The sequence below is a fragment of the Hakea prostrata genome, chromosome 7 (genome assembly GCF_041222555.1).
Source record: "Hakea prostrata isolate BN-2017 chromosome 7, UWA_Hpros_2, whole genome shotgun sequence".
NCBI classification, from domain to species: Eukaryota; Viridiplantae; Streptophyta; class Magnoliopsida; order Proteales; family Proteaceae; genus Hakea; species Hakea prostrata.
The window spans coordinates 11,160,658-11,175,868 of record NC_142606.1 but is presented as its reverse complement, the minus strand read 5'-3'; the positions used below and the strand labels follow the sequence as shown (position 1 = coordinate 11,175,868).

General features: G+C 39.6%; 1 protein-coding gene across 1 annotated transcript; it reads right to left on the bottom strand.

Moving 5' to 3' along the window:
- Nucleotides 1–283: 283 nt before the first annotated feature.
- LOC149009740 (polyketide cyclase/dehydrase/lipid transporter) lies at nt 284–11,859 on the bottom strand. The gene is made up of 10 exons (XM_089163063.1): nt 11,350–11,859; nt 10,356–10,476; nt 9,842–9,927; nt 6,471–6,888; nt 6,270–6,370; nt 5,028–5,094; nt 4,487–4,714; nt 1,520–1,990; nt 1,190–1,262; nt 284–836 (listed from the first exon to the last, which is right to left on the bottom strand). Exons 1-10 carry the CDS (start codon nt 11,730–11,732, stop codon nt 592–594), a joined length of 2,193 nt encoding a protein of 730 aa, XP_089019189.1. The 5' UTR covers nt 11,733–11,859; the 3' UTR covers nt 284–591.
- Between the last annotated feature and the right edge of the window lie 3,352 nt (nt 11,860–15,211).

Genomic DNA, 15,211 nt, shown 5'->3' with positions numbered 1-15,211 from the left:
AATCCCTTGTATCTATCTAATGCAAGGCTTTGCAAGTGGGGCCATCTACCATCTTGCTTCATGTTTATGTCACTACATATGTACAGACTACAGAAAATTGGTCGTATATGTCTTTACAGCGGAAAAGATCTGTTGATCCAAATTTTGGAATTATTTTTGTAAAATAATCAATTTCTATAATCATTTTTCATACATGAAGGAAAATGGAATGATAATTAACAAACTTAAATATTTGGACATGGAATTAGTAAAAAAAATTGAGGGATACAAGCATAATTCTTGTGCAGGTTCTCTGTTTCACAATTTGGGCACTCCATACTGATTTACATCATTCCTCTTTTTTTGGCCTTTACTTCTTACATACTCTGTTGCTCCTGCGCACAGTGGGGAATGGAATTATAAGGAGCACATTAGATAGAGAGACATCCCTTCATACTTGAAAAGAACTACTTGATAGGTCATCCATATACAAGTTGTCAGTTGAAAGTATCCAACAACCATGGCTGCAATACTTTCAACTGATTGCATTGCAGTGCATTATGAAAATTGAAAATGAATTGAAGTAGGCACCAAATAATATTGATGGTGCTCTCATTCCATCCAGTTTATGTCCAAATGTTTTAGTTTCGATAGCCACTTATGTGTATCCTGAGAAACATAAGATTTGTGTGGTATATTCTCTTCAGCTCCTGTATCAGTAGAAGCTATAGAATCAACTTGATTTTCCTTTGCTAGGTTTGCCTGCCTGTTAGGGTGCCTAGGCTTGAGTGATAAGAGGCGCGAAACTTCATGAAGACCACCCCATTTCTCCAAGGCACGTGCAATGTCATAGCGCCCTTAGAAGAACAAGAAAAGAGCAAAATCAGAAACCATCATACCAGAACCTCAGGGGGAACTGGTCCTCCCCCAGCATCCTAAATCTGCATATAGTTCTTCAACTGCCTAAAAGAAGCAGAAATCCTAGCGGAATGTTTCACTACAGCTTATCGGGATAAATCAGATATGGTTGTAGCTTTCAAACTTTAATGGCCAAGCTCCATTTTCTATTTTGTCTCCCAAATTCACGTAACTTTTTTCCCGAGAGAATCCAAATAACTTTTTAAAGCTGGTCAAATCTCCTTGGATATTATTTTTTCTAATATAGCAAAGACTAGGATTATTCACAATGATTTGGTTTTGTTTTCCTTACCTGCACGTTCAAAAGATTTTCTACTGGGCATATACGCAGGATCCATTCCCCAACTCCTCTGGAACCGGTTAATCTGCACAACATAAATAGGAAAGCATGAAAAATCAACCATGATTATGTAAATTATTTAGACCTAACTATGATAATTACTCATCCCAAAAAAACAAAACTGTGATAATTGAAGAGTGATGAAACTGTCCTTCAGATATCTGCTAAATTTTGCATTTTGGACTCCCCCCTCCGACCTCTTCTTCATGAGAAGGGTGAAAGTTGGGGAGCTGAACCACATTGAACACTTCCATGATCAGCTAAAAAAGTCTTAACATGTACCTCTTCCTCCAAATTCTCAAGGTTGTCCCAGTAACCCTTTGGCTTACGGTGCTTGTAAGCAAGAGCAAGGTTCATCAATGAGGCAATTTTTCTGAATCCACCCATGCGTGTAATGGCCTTTTCAATATCCACCCTACCATGTAACCGGAGTTGCTTTCTCATCGGCATAAATCCTTCCTGTCCGTATTCAGAAATGAATTTCAAGAGCTCAGTTTTGAGGACTTCAATATCCCTCTGCAAGCCTGGAACCCTTGGTCTTTGTCTCAATGAACTTGAATCATTGATTTTAGAAACTTGATGTATTGAGTTTCTACAATTGGACTCAGTATCATAGTCGTCATTGCTTGGTGGAGTCATTTGTCCCCCAGAATATTTGTTAGTGTCACTTGTTTCCAGATAATTTTCTTCTTCCTGGTTTTCAATGAAATCTCTAATGGCACATAGATTTGATGGGAGGTCTTCATATATAACCTGGAAAAATGAGAAGTAACAATTTTTATGGTGGAATCATGACTCATAGGCAAAGAGTAACTGACTCAGCCAATTTTGTTATCAAACAAGTGCCTTCAAGTGAAATTCTTGAGTGATAAAAGATTGAGGCAGTTGACATTGACAAAAGCACGGAATGGCAACCAGATCCAACCATTGCTGTTTCATGATTACTAAAAGTAATAAAATCTCTTGAAGATAAAATTCAAAATGAAGGGGCAAAAAATTTTAACAACACAGAACTTTAGGGAATATCAGTTCCATAACATATCCAGTTAATTCATCTTACCTCAGGAGTAGGTAAAAATGAAACTAGGGTCGAGATCAAAAGGTTGTAAGAGAAAAAGAGAAGATGAGAGTCCTCTGTAACCAGTTATGGGAGAGAATTTGAGGGTTGACCGTGGCAACAACCATGGGCTGGCAGTCATCCAGGAGCCTCCCATGGATGATACTGTGAGGCTTCTGAAGAGGTGACAGTTGATCAGGCCTTTTGGCTCATGGTCGACCAGCACACAGTCCGTGGGCTTTTTAGGGCTTTCCAAAAAACAACTTTTGAATTTTGCTTATAGCCCTTCACCTAATAGACCCTTTTACCCATATAATAATTAGTTTAATGAAAATGCAAACTTGAAAAATCATGCTTTTACAATGTGCCACTCTCCCATTCTGTATGCATGGTCTTCAAGCTTGCCTTTTCTTCATTCTTGAGCTGTTGTGATTTACTTGCACGTGCTTTAGTCTAATCTTGGTCCTCCATGTCATGAGTCTTTTAGCGCAATGTATGCTCCCCGCATGAGTTTACCCTCTAGTATTGCATTTGTGCCTTTCTTAATTACAAGAGTAGATGTAAGATCATTTGTTATATGTGTTTGTGAAATCAAACCCTTATGAGGGTAGTTAGTAATTTCAGTAATTTCCCTAACAACTTTGGATCGAAGAATAGTACCTTTCTTTCTTTTTCTTTTTTTATATTGAATGGATTCTGATGAGTGGTACAAAAAACAAAAGGAGTTGCAGGTTTTAGATTGTTGGGGCGAGGAAAGAGAGGGAGGAGGGGGGCGCAAAGGCAAAGGGAGACGAGGGGGCGCGGAATTGAAAGGAAACACCGGAGGTGGTTGGTTTTTGAGTTTGATCATTTTGGTAAACTAAACCAAATGGGAAAGGGGTTTTCTAGGGTTTGAATCACCAAGGAGCATGTAACTTGGATGTGAGTCTCCAAGATTCTGTCTGGATACAACTCACCAGAGCAGATCTCCTGATGGAGAGGACGACAGCAGCTTGTGCTTCGCAATCAGCAAAAATTTCTCAAGTTCTACTGATTCTCATCTCCAAAATGAGGTCTTTAAATAGAGGCCTTATTATCCAAAATACAGTTCTAATGGACTTGAAAAATAGAAGTTCTAATGGACTTAAGGAAAAAACAGACAGCTCCAAAATTTGGTGGGAGCAGTTTGTGACAATTTAACAAACTACTTGGCTAACTTTTAGCTAATCTAACCAACTCAAACAGAAAGTAAACTTTCCCTTGTGTGAAGATGGGAGGGAGGTCTAGTTATGGGTTTTACCTAATTGCCTTAACATAATTGGACCAGATTGGACCATGGTTCAATCAAATGAAACATAACCACTTACAAAAGAAGAAGAAAAAAAAAGAAATTTCAGACTATTCCTAGTACCACTTGAACATCTTCTTCAGGGGTCTTCTTAGGCTTCTTATTACAGATGTAGGTATTGAGGCCTAAATCAATAGGTCCCAAGTTTAACACTTTGTAACAAATGAGCCTTTAGTTGTACAACTGAGCCATCTAGATTGTATTTAATCATGACCACCCAATAAAACCATGCAAAGTCCATACTTCAAGGCACCGCAAGATGATTTTGAGAATTGGAGTCAGCAGATAACAAAATCATTTTGGGGAAAAGACAAAGTAAAAGTTATGTAAAGGAGATGAAAGGTGAGAGATATAAAAACAAGTTTCCTATAGGATAAGCAATTATAGATCTGAATGCAAGAACGTGTGTCTTTGCAGAGAGCAGGTAGATGTAACCACTTAACAGGGGGATTCTGTGCATTTATTCTGGTGGGACAGAATTAGAGATCATGTTCATATTTAAGGAAAAGTATACTTGAATAACTGGATGAAGGGGATTTTACAAGTTAAAAGATGTATTTTTCTTCTCTCTCCAGAACCAAATATACTAATTATACAGTCCAGGATCCGTCATTAATCATCAACATTTCGTACAGTAAAAAGTGGGCAAATACAATGGTAAGCCAATAAACTTCTTCGCCTTGACTTAAAAGAGAGGTGAAGAATAAAACCCTTGGGAATAACTGAGTTATTTTGAAATGGTTATTGCCTAAAGAAATTTCAAAAGCATGAAGTAACATGCATTAAATCAGGTTCTTAAAGATATATCAACATATACATATATATATATATATAGCAAGATTCTTAACTAGAGTGCTAGTCATACCTCCTCCATGATTGCTTCTGAAAGCAAAGAGTCTTTGTGCATTTTTGATTCCACAATGTACTTTAGTAATGTATGTTGATTCCCTAGTTGCTCTAGAAGCCATTTTCCCTGAAATGAATCAAAGTCCCCTTCAATCTGCTCAAAACTTATCTCCTGTTCAAGGTGCTCACGCAAATCCAGGATAACGCGTGCATGAAGTACCATATACAATAGGCCCTTGCAACCTTCCTGCAAAAGAAATTATACAGTAAAATACTTTTCTCAACTCATGTGCAAAAAAATGTAGAAAAACCATAAGAGTTTTTGGACCTCGTCTATTATAAATAAGAGTCGCAATCTCATGAAACTATTCTGAAAGCATATCTTTTTTGTGTGGTGGTTGCAGGTCAAAATTTATCAGGAATTCCACGGATCTTCAATATAAGATATCAGGGTGTAATGGACCTTAAGTACACGTTACTTATAGAATAAGTACTGGTGAATTGTTTCCAAGAGTAAATAGACATCTGCATAAGAAATTACAACTATATAAACTAATTACCTGAACAATGCGCACCTTGTTGTTTTCTCTGGATAAAATCTTACTGATGGCTAAATTTGGAACAATCCTACAAAAACAGCATCATGAAGACAGATAACCAAAAGGAAGAAATTCACAAATGGACTAGGTATTGTTTACTATAATCATAGAATGGTAGCTTGAAGAATAATAAACTTACAAGACAATGTTATTCACAGTGTAAGTTTTGCCTTATTAAGAAATAAATGGAAAGGAGCCAGGGGAAATAGAGTCATAAAGGACAGACACATGAGACTTGGATGCTACTTGGATGCTCTTGTAATTTCCATATAATTTTTTTTTTTTTTTTTTCATCTAGCAGTTCAACGGTATCGACAGAAATCTATGAAAGCTATAAGGATAATGGTTTGAATTGTGTCATTCATGACAAAGAAAAGTAACGAAGTGCAAAATGCTAAAGGGTAATTCGTTGCTCAGTTTGGAAAATTTGAAACATAGAAGAAGAGGGAGGCAATTCATGCCATCTCACGGGAAACTTAATGCTTTTCTTTCTAATGTTCAAGGGCATGAATTTAACAAGAACACCATGCAACCTATTGTCTCAAAACCTAACTTCACAATGAGGACTTCAAGAGTCCCAAAAAAACTCAAATTCATGAACCAATCCCATCGAGAATTAGTGCCTGCCCATCGAGAATTAGTGCCAGGCACTAATTCCCGATGGATCATTTCATTTCCATTTTGCCTTTCTAATCGTACTAATAGTAAATCTAAAAAGAGTCTCTAGAAGATTGATATACAAATATTTAGGTAATTGATCATATAACAAACTCTCCTTAGGAATTGAGTCCTGACAAACTAACAATTTTATTGAGATTGCAGGAATCTTTTATATTCTTCATTTCAAAATCCCCTTTCTCTCCATGTCTTAGAGACTTAGACACTTAATCTGTAGAAGAACCAAAAAGATAAATCATTACCCATGCCAGCCAACTGTTATTGGTTTTTGGGAGGATCAGAAGAAAATTGTAAAATAATTTCCTATAATTGGCTTTTCAATCTGTTATTAGGATCGACTTGTAAAAAGTATACCCTTCTTCCTTGACCCCTGGAAATGTATTAAGAACTGACAAAATGGTAACGCATTTGCTACAGTACACGTGTATCAATCACATATAGGGTTCAGACACTTAGCAGATCACAGTCTTTAACATTAAATGGTATATGAAATAAGCGACGGGATTGAAAACATGGTATACTTACTCAGGTAGAGATTCATATGCAGTCAAAACATTCCAAACTTCACGAACAGGAGCCTTCACTGTGATGCTGGCAACAACGCAACGGTGAACGCCTCCATTTTCCTTAAACCCAAAACAGTTATTGAGACAAATGATATTAATTTTTTTTTTCTTTAACAAGAATTCCAGGTGATATAGCAGTGATATAGAATCAATCATTTACCAATAGGCCATCAAATCTACGAAGATGAACTTCATCAACCACGCGAGGCCTGTCCAGGCTGCAAGATTTTCCAAACACACCCCAGTTACTGTTTGACTCACTTGGAAAATGAGGCACTGCACCAAAATTAGAATTTGAATAATTTTCCTTCAACACAGCGGGAAACAATTTATCCTTTTCAACCAAAGCATCAGAGGAGACTGTGCCAGCTGAAGTAATGACAGCTTTGGAAGTTGCACCGGCGGTATTGCCTATGACTGGCACTTTTTGATTCCCTTCAAAATTTCTCTCAGCCCTACGTGCCAAGGCTTGAAGGTTCACAGGAAGATCCGATCTGATAATCCTTTCCAGAAAAATAGCTGGGAAGTTGAATCGTGGTATTACATTCACTTCATAAGACAAAATTGTTGTTGAAGACCTGAAAATAAATCAAGTAATCAAACCTATCAATTAGTCTCTTTATGTGTTTCAAGTTTCAACTAGGTTTTGTCTACCATTCAAAACTGGCAAATGTGATTCTTCAAGAATGATATGTTTGTACATTTGAATTGAGATTCAGATAATTAAATTTAAACAGTACTATAGTTTCCAGCTTCTAAGGAAGAGCAGACAACTGCTATTGGATATGCCTAATAATCTTCAAGAGCTATATTAAGTTGTCGTCACTTGTCAAGCCAATGCTCCAAAATAGAAGTCCCTACCATATTTGTTATTACACTTAGAGAAGTTTCAATTAGGCAGTGGAAACTGCCAGAACAACAATAAAGGGAAGAAGGAATAAAGGAAGGTTAGCAAGTGGAAGATGTGCTGCTCAGGGTTTTCTGATGACCGGATGATTTACTCCTTGTTTTAGCAAGCAATTAGTCCTATAGAAGTCCTTTAATGTGATACTTAAGTGATAAGAAAACAAATGCCAACACTACATTTCTAAAAGATACCTAGGCTATTAAAGCAGGGAGGGAATTACCAAAATTATTTTCCATGGTTTTGATGCTCTTCTAACAAAAGACAATTCCTGTCAGTATACTATTTATTCTCTTCATAACAGGAACAAATAATATACAAGAAATTTGGAATTTTTGTGCATTTAAGGAGTCAACAATGAACCCAATAGATCTTACTTCACCAGGTGTCTACAATATTAGTCACAAATTTCCATATATAACTGAAATATGCATTAATAAAACAAATCAATCAATTTCATTTTTCTTAACCGAGATGCTAAAATATTGTTAAAAAAGGAAAAAACCTAAAAGTCTTCGATAAAAGTTTATTAGAATGTGGTTAACTGTTGACCAAAAAAAAGAATGTGGTTAACTGTTGTGAGAGAAAAATATCCCTCTCGATCTGACACTGGGTAGCACTAGTTCTAGATCAAGAGGTTTCCTAATTGGAGTAGGACTCCTCTTTAAAGCTCCTATTTAAGATATGTTTTTGTTTTCTTATCCTTTCTATTTTGGTTTTATATTCTGTGTTAGACTACTTTCCTAATCAGTCCAGGATCAGTTTTTCTGTTCCTACTTGTTTTTGTATTTCTTTTCCTACACAGAGTAGGACTTACTTAGACTGTAACTATAAATACCCCACTGGGGCCTATAAATAAATTCTTTCTGAGCAATAATCTCTCAAATACAACATAGTATCAGAGCCAAAAGTGATCCCTCCTCTTGAAGGGATTTTGCCAAAATGATACAACTTGAAGCACTAACTCAGAATCGCAGTAAGGCCTTTTTAGTCTCAACTTTTCATTTAAAGACTAAGTTCATTCTACATGCAACTGTGGAGCTCCTCTCCTCAAGTCACTTAAAGATGGGAAGCTACTTCAAATACAAGTAAATCAGTTTCAGATTTTCCTTATGGTGAAAACCCTAGCCACAGCCTTGTTTACCCTACTCTTTTGAGGACAGAAGTAAAGGAACTAAATGTACCAAACTGCTGCCCTTCTTTCCTTTTTCTCCAAGATCTAAAATAAAACATAAACTTACCAGTTCTGCACTGAAACTGTTCTCCCAATACCCAAAGATTTTTTGGATCAAATTTCATCTTCCTTGGAGACCTAAACTAGCGGCAGATGTGAGATTTTTTTTTTCTTTTTCTAATGTACCTTAGTAGTTCTACCCTTTTACAATCTCTTATTTGCTTTAATTATTACCCTACAATTGGTTGTAGTTCTGAACCTTAAATCTGGTTTACTAGAAGATCTGGATGTTCTGATGCCTCTTCCCCATGATGCTCTATTATGAGAACAAAGCTGCTATAAGCATTGCCCATAAGCCAGTACAACATGACAGAAGAAAGCATGTAGAGATTGACAAACATTTTATAAACTAGAGGTTGGAAAGCGGCAAAATCTATGTCATTTGTGAAGCTTAAAGATCAACTAGCAAATATCTTCACCAAAGGTTTACCTGGCCGGATGTTTCATCATATTCTGACCAAGTTGGGCATGTGTGATATCTATGCCCCAACTTGAGGGGGAGCGTTGTGAGAGGAAAATATCCCTTTCGATCCGACGCTAGCTAGCACTAGAGCTAGATCGAGATGTTTCCTAATTGAAGCAGAACTCTTCTTTTAAACTCCTAATTAGAGTAGGACTTCTCTTTATAACTCCTATTTTAATTGTGTTTTTGTTTTCTTATCTATTTTTGTTTCATATTCTGTTAGGCAAGTTTCCTAATCAGTCTAGGATCAGTTTTTCTGTTCCTACTTGTTTTTGTATTTCTTTTCCTACTCAAAGTAGAACTTACTCAGATTATAACTATAAATACCCAATTGGGGCCTATGAAAAAAGTATAATTTTTTAGCACTACAACATTAACATTCCACCATTTATTATTTAAAGGCCTTCAATTACAATGAAAAGGTTTCTTAATGGTAATGCCTTCCTTGAAATGAATAGAAACAAATAGAAACAAATCTATGTAAAGAGGTAATGTCTTAAAATATAAACAAGGCCAAGAGGATTTAATATATAAGAGAAGGGGGGGGGATGGGAATATTATAATTCTCATTGTACTCCAATTTCTGCGGCAGCCTTCATCTCATGCGATGAATTGTCAAGAGAATTAGGGCATTGATGCCTCCAGTACTGTTCATCAGTAAGGAAGTTAGTTTTCTAGAGCTATACTTTTTTCATCTTTTAGTTTCTTTAAGCCAATAATGTTTGGTGTATATTACAGTGACACTGATATACAGTGCACAAAACAATTTCTCCTAATAATTGTATTGTAAAATGAAAGAGTTTGAAAAAGTACTGCATTTTACTAACGGAAAATACCATCTCCAGACCAAATTGTGTAAAAGGAATAAGAAAACATAAATATATAAATATCCTCTAAATCTGTTCAATAACTAGAAAGCATAGACAGTACCGTTTTCCAGATTTCAAGGACCATTTTCCTTCAAATTTCTTGAAGTCCCCATCAACCATTGAAAAATGGAGTTCATGGCCATTTTCCTAGAGCAGCAATGAATTAAAGTTTTAATAACTTAAAATAAGAAAGTATAAATGAAAAGTCCCAATTACTTATCCACAATAAGGTAGATCTCACAGGAAATACAATGTTCTTGACAGATAAGAATAAATAACTGAGACAGACTAACCTGTCAAGGAGAAAGATTAAGAGAGAATGCAGAAAGATGGTTAGAGAAAGAGAGAGAGAGAGAGAGAACCCTCCACATTTTGTTAACCAAGTTAAATTCCTTTTGAGGAGAAAAATATGTAAATCATGGGGATTAACATAAGTGATAAACATCAGGCAATACCAAAGCACCATTCTGTGAGAGCTTTTGCAAAGAACCTGCCTAGCCCCATCTGAGCTCCCAACCAGGTGAAAAACTTTCAGTCACTAACAAGGAACTTAGCAACTATATGAAGAAACTTACTGAATTGGGGAACTCCTGCAGATCCAAGACAACACGGGCTTCGATATGCCAATATAATGCTCGCTGAAAGCCTCTCTGCTCTAACCATATCTTCCCTGGATGAGGACAAGGTATTTTCCCACTAATAGCCAATTGATCATGCAATATAAAAAATATACATGAAGAAAAAATAAAAATACATATCAGTATCATGGTAACAGTACAGGATTAGAAATTGAAATAATTTGACAGAGCAGGCAGTGGTTTCATTAACATTCACCTGACAACTTTTTTAAAAAAAATACAGGTTTACAGAGACGGAAAAAAAGAAAATATGATTTTCCTCCCATCAGACATGTAGAAACTATCTTCTTCTTCTTCTTTTCCCTAGTTATTGGTTATATTGAAAATAAACTTTAACAGAAATTAATGATCATAGGAAGGAAAATTTTGAAAAATGCTTTCAATGCTGAAGCAATGAAGCAGTCATCTTTCTGATAATATCTGAACTTTCAAATACTGACCACAAAACAAGGTTCATAACCCCCCCCCTCCCTCCAAAGTTTTCCACTTGGTCCCTCGGATTCATCTGGCATAGCTAGAACAGAATCAAACACAAAATTTCACACTGTTGTAATAATTCACGTGGTCCAGATAGAAACCTCATTTCCAAATTATTCTAAGTTTATCAACTTAATGATCCATTCTGCGTTAGCAATTTGTAGCAATGAGAGATTGTGCATAAGAGATTCTTAATAGGTATAGAACCCCTTAAACTTAACTAAGCATTTTTTCCAACTAAATGGGATCAGCTTCCTCGCCACTGCTTCACAATTCAATACTGTTTGAAGCCATAATTAGGTCTAAAAACACCATTGTGTCCAATATCTTCTTTATCTTCAATAGATATACATCAAGTAATGATCTTCATGAGGAGGTGAAAAAGGGAGACGTCAGTTGAGGTACTTAACTACCCAAACACTACAGAACTATCTAATTTAGAGGAAAAATATACCTGCAAATAAGATTAGGAATGAAATCAGCAAGCCTTTCATAATCAGTGAGGGCATTCCAAACCGACTCGATTTCAGCATAAACCAAAATCGTCCCCTTAATTCTCCGTTCCCTCCAAGAGATTACATCCACTTCACAATGCACTTTTCCAGGTTCTTCTGATTGATCTTCTTTACCATTATCACCTCCACTTCGTATAGCACACCACCCCGCATTGATTGTACAATTCCTCCTCTCTCTATCTACTGAATACTTTACTTTGAACTCATCGCGCAGATTAGGATAAACTGAAAAGAGTAACGATAGCGTTCTGGGGTTTCTCTTGCAACTGGGTTGAAGGAAGCTCGAAGAGTAGGCGATGCTGGAAGCCTTGCAGGTGATCATGGAGCAAGGGAGAGTGCGCGTGTGTTGAGTTCAGTGACTGTGTGACCGTTAGCTCTTGCAGAAGAATGAGTGGTTCAACTGCCGTCTCCTTGCCGAGGGTAATCTAGTCACTTTAGAAGATTCCGTACTAATGGTTCAGAAGGCGTATTATGCGCTAAGGGCCTAAGACCAACTTTCGTGGATTTTACGGATTTTACGGATTTTTTTTCTTCAGGATATTTAGTGAATGCAGATTTCCCTTTGGCCAGCATCCGGCCCATATCATGGCCCGGTAATATTCATGGCCACACGCCCACATTCTGAAGGGAGGGAGAGAGGAACACACATAAAGATCTTGTCTGAAATATCCCGAAATATCTGCCGCCAATATTCCTAACCATGGACCCTGACAAATCACAACCATTCATCCCTACCTCACCATAAATGGGAGGGATTCATTGTACAGGCATCCACAAGTCTCCCAAGGTTCTCTTTGGCCACTCCTCTGCGGGTTTAGGCGACTGTGCAAGAAAGTGCTAGGCCACGGTGGCGTCAATAACAAGGCCGTGACATTGGGATCGAGCGGTGGGGGCAGCGTGGGGAAAACACGAGACGAGCGAGTCCGAGACGTTCAATGGTGCACAAGAGGAGCTAAATCGGGGAGGGAGACCCACACCACCAAGGATAGGCGCAAGGGCAAGGAGAAGTCGTGAAGTTAGTGCAACTAGGAGCCACGCCTAACGCGGGTGGAGTTGGCGATGGCCGAGGCAAGGGAACGCCGACGTGGGGAGCAAAGGACCGATGAGCTCGATGGCGGATGGACGAGCTCAAGGAGTTCCTATTGGGTGCCTCAACACCATGGAGCACAAACAACAACAACTTTGAGGCCCCGCCCCTCCAGTGGAAAGGATCGCCACGGCGGGCCGGTCGGAATTGAGTAGAGAGGTAGCAACGGCAGGAGAACCACCGGTGGGAGTGTGTGGCGTGAAGCACCAAGGGTGGAGGTGCCAAAGCCTAAGGCATCGAGGGAACGAGAGATGCTCGGGAGGTTGACAACTTCCATGGCACATGGAGCGGTATAGGCTACGCCGATGGAGGACGAGTCTACCAAGATCAAGACCGTGCAACCTACCTCACCGAAACCGCAGCCATGGTGGAGACGAAGGTACAATGACATGCAAAAGGTACGTGCACCATAGACACAGGGAAGACCAAGAAAGAGCAAGAAACAAACGGAGAAGCGCACGGCCGAAAGAACACAAGAGGCAAAGCACACGGGCACGAGACACGGAAGGAGCTCAACACCAGGAGAGAGACCGAAGAGGAACCGACCAGGAGGGCCCAAAAGGGCCGCAAGAGCACAACGCGAGGGACAAGACGCACGAAGCGGGCGAGCCAAAGAGCGAAGGGACGAGCAAGGCCAAGAAGAGCAAAAGCAAAGGGGGGGAGAGAAGGGCAAAGACCACCACACAAGGGAAGGCACAAACAAGCCACGAACAAGGAGGGGGCAAGCAAGAAAAGAAGAAGAAACCAACCCAAAGACAAGGCCCGGAGGACCACAGGGCAGGGAGCCCAAACGGAAGGCCCAAGGCACCCGAAGACACGGGAAGAGGAGGGCACAGGGACAGCAGCGGGGACAAGCCAAGGAAGACAAAGCCCCACACAACAAAGGGGGAGACGGAGAGGCGCGACAACGGCAAGGGGCAAGGGCCAGGGAACGGGCAACACACAACGCCAAGGAGGAGGCAAGCGGGCCAAAACGAGCAAGGAAAGAGGGAGCAAGCACAACCAAGGCAGCCACAGGAGGCCAAGGGAGCAGAGACAAGGCGGAAAGGCACGGGACGCGGCGGACAAGGACGAGACGGCGCAGGAACGACACGGGCAAGGGACCCAGCCACAAACAAGGGCAAGGAGGAAGGAGCACCGAGGCCCAACGAACAAGGGACAAGGAGGGCCGAGCCCGGCCAGCAACCAAGAAGGAGCCAAGAGGGGCAAGCACACAGGCAGCACCGGAAGACAAGGAGGAGCCCCAAGGCGCCAGACGAAGGAGGCAAGAGAACAGAGGAGCAAGGACGGAGCCCGAGGCCCAAAAGCCACAACCAAGGCAAAAGGGGACGGCAAGCAACAGACAAAGCCACAAAGAAGATGAAGAAGGGGCCGACAAGGAAGACGACCCACAAACGAACGGGAAGGCAGGGAAGACACCCCAAAACAAGCCCGAAAGGGCACAAAGGACCGGCGGAGAAGGCCCAAGACAAAGAAGAGGGAAGGCACCAACAGACCCCCACCAAAGCCAAGACACAGCCCACAAGAGGAAGCACCAAGAAGAGCGAGGACCAGCGGGGACCACAAGGGACACGAGCGAAGACACCAACAAGGAGGGAAAAAGGGGACCGAGAAACGCAAACGGGGGAGGAGAGAGGGAAGGGAAGGGAAGAGGAAGCAAGGGAAGAACGAGGCCCAAGAACAAAAGGAGGCCAGAGAAAAAACGAGACGGAAAAGGGGGGAAAGAAAGAAACAAGGCCCAAGAAAACAGGGACACAGGGAGCCCAACAAAAAACACGAGGGCACACAGCCACAGAAGGGAGGGAGATCGAAACACACAAAAGACCAAAACCAAAAAAACCAAAAATCAAATAATCAACAACAAACAAACCACAACCCACCAAAAAGGGGAGGGATCATGACAAGGCATCAAACAAGGAGAAAAAGTTTCAAGGTTTTGAGCTAAGCATTTTACCTCTCTAGGGGTTTAGGGACTAGGAGAAAGTGCTAGTGGACGGTGGCTAGTCATAACTAAGGCCGTGACAATCCGGTGCCTTCATGGACCTAATTTGCATACTCAGGTAATATCTGGGATGTAGAAACACCCCCTTAAGTCCGGACCATTTCCAGTGCTTTCCTTACACTTTTAAACCACAAAATGAAGTAAAGCTGATAAATAAAAAAAATTAAGAAATGTAGGACCCACAGGGTATCCTGTGGCCTCCGTTATATTCATGGTCAGTAAGCATTCCCCGTCAGGGTCGTTGATTTGAACTCTTATCAAATTACCTTTCTCTCAAGTATCATTTGTTTATCTGCATTATTTGAGGCTCTTATAGTCTTATCACGTGTTGGATATGAAGAAAATCATAATATTATGAGCACATTGCACCTGCACTCCAAAATGGAGGCCTCAAAGCATTAACACCCCACTTTATATTTAAAAAACACATACCCCCAAAATTGATTTTTTATTGGACACATTATTTTAATTTGTCACAAAAAAACTATGAAATCATTGTTTATTTTCTTTCAATTATAAAAATATCCCTATCAAAATATAGAAAAAAAAAGCAATGTTTTAACAAGTTTCAATGAAAAATTGGACTAATGTGTCTAATGAAAATTTAATTTTAGAGTGTTTATTTCTCAAACATAAAGTGGAGAGTCAGTGTTTTAAAGCCTCTATTTTAGAGTATCAATGCAATTTGCTCTAATATTATTAATCCTTAAAC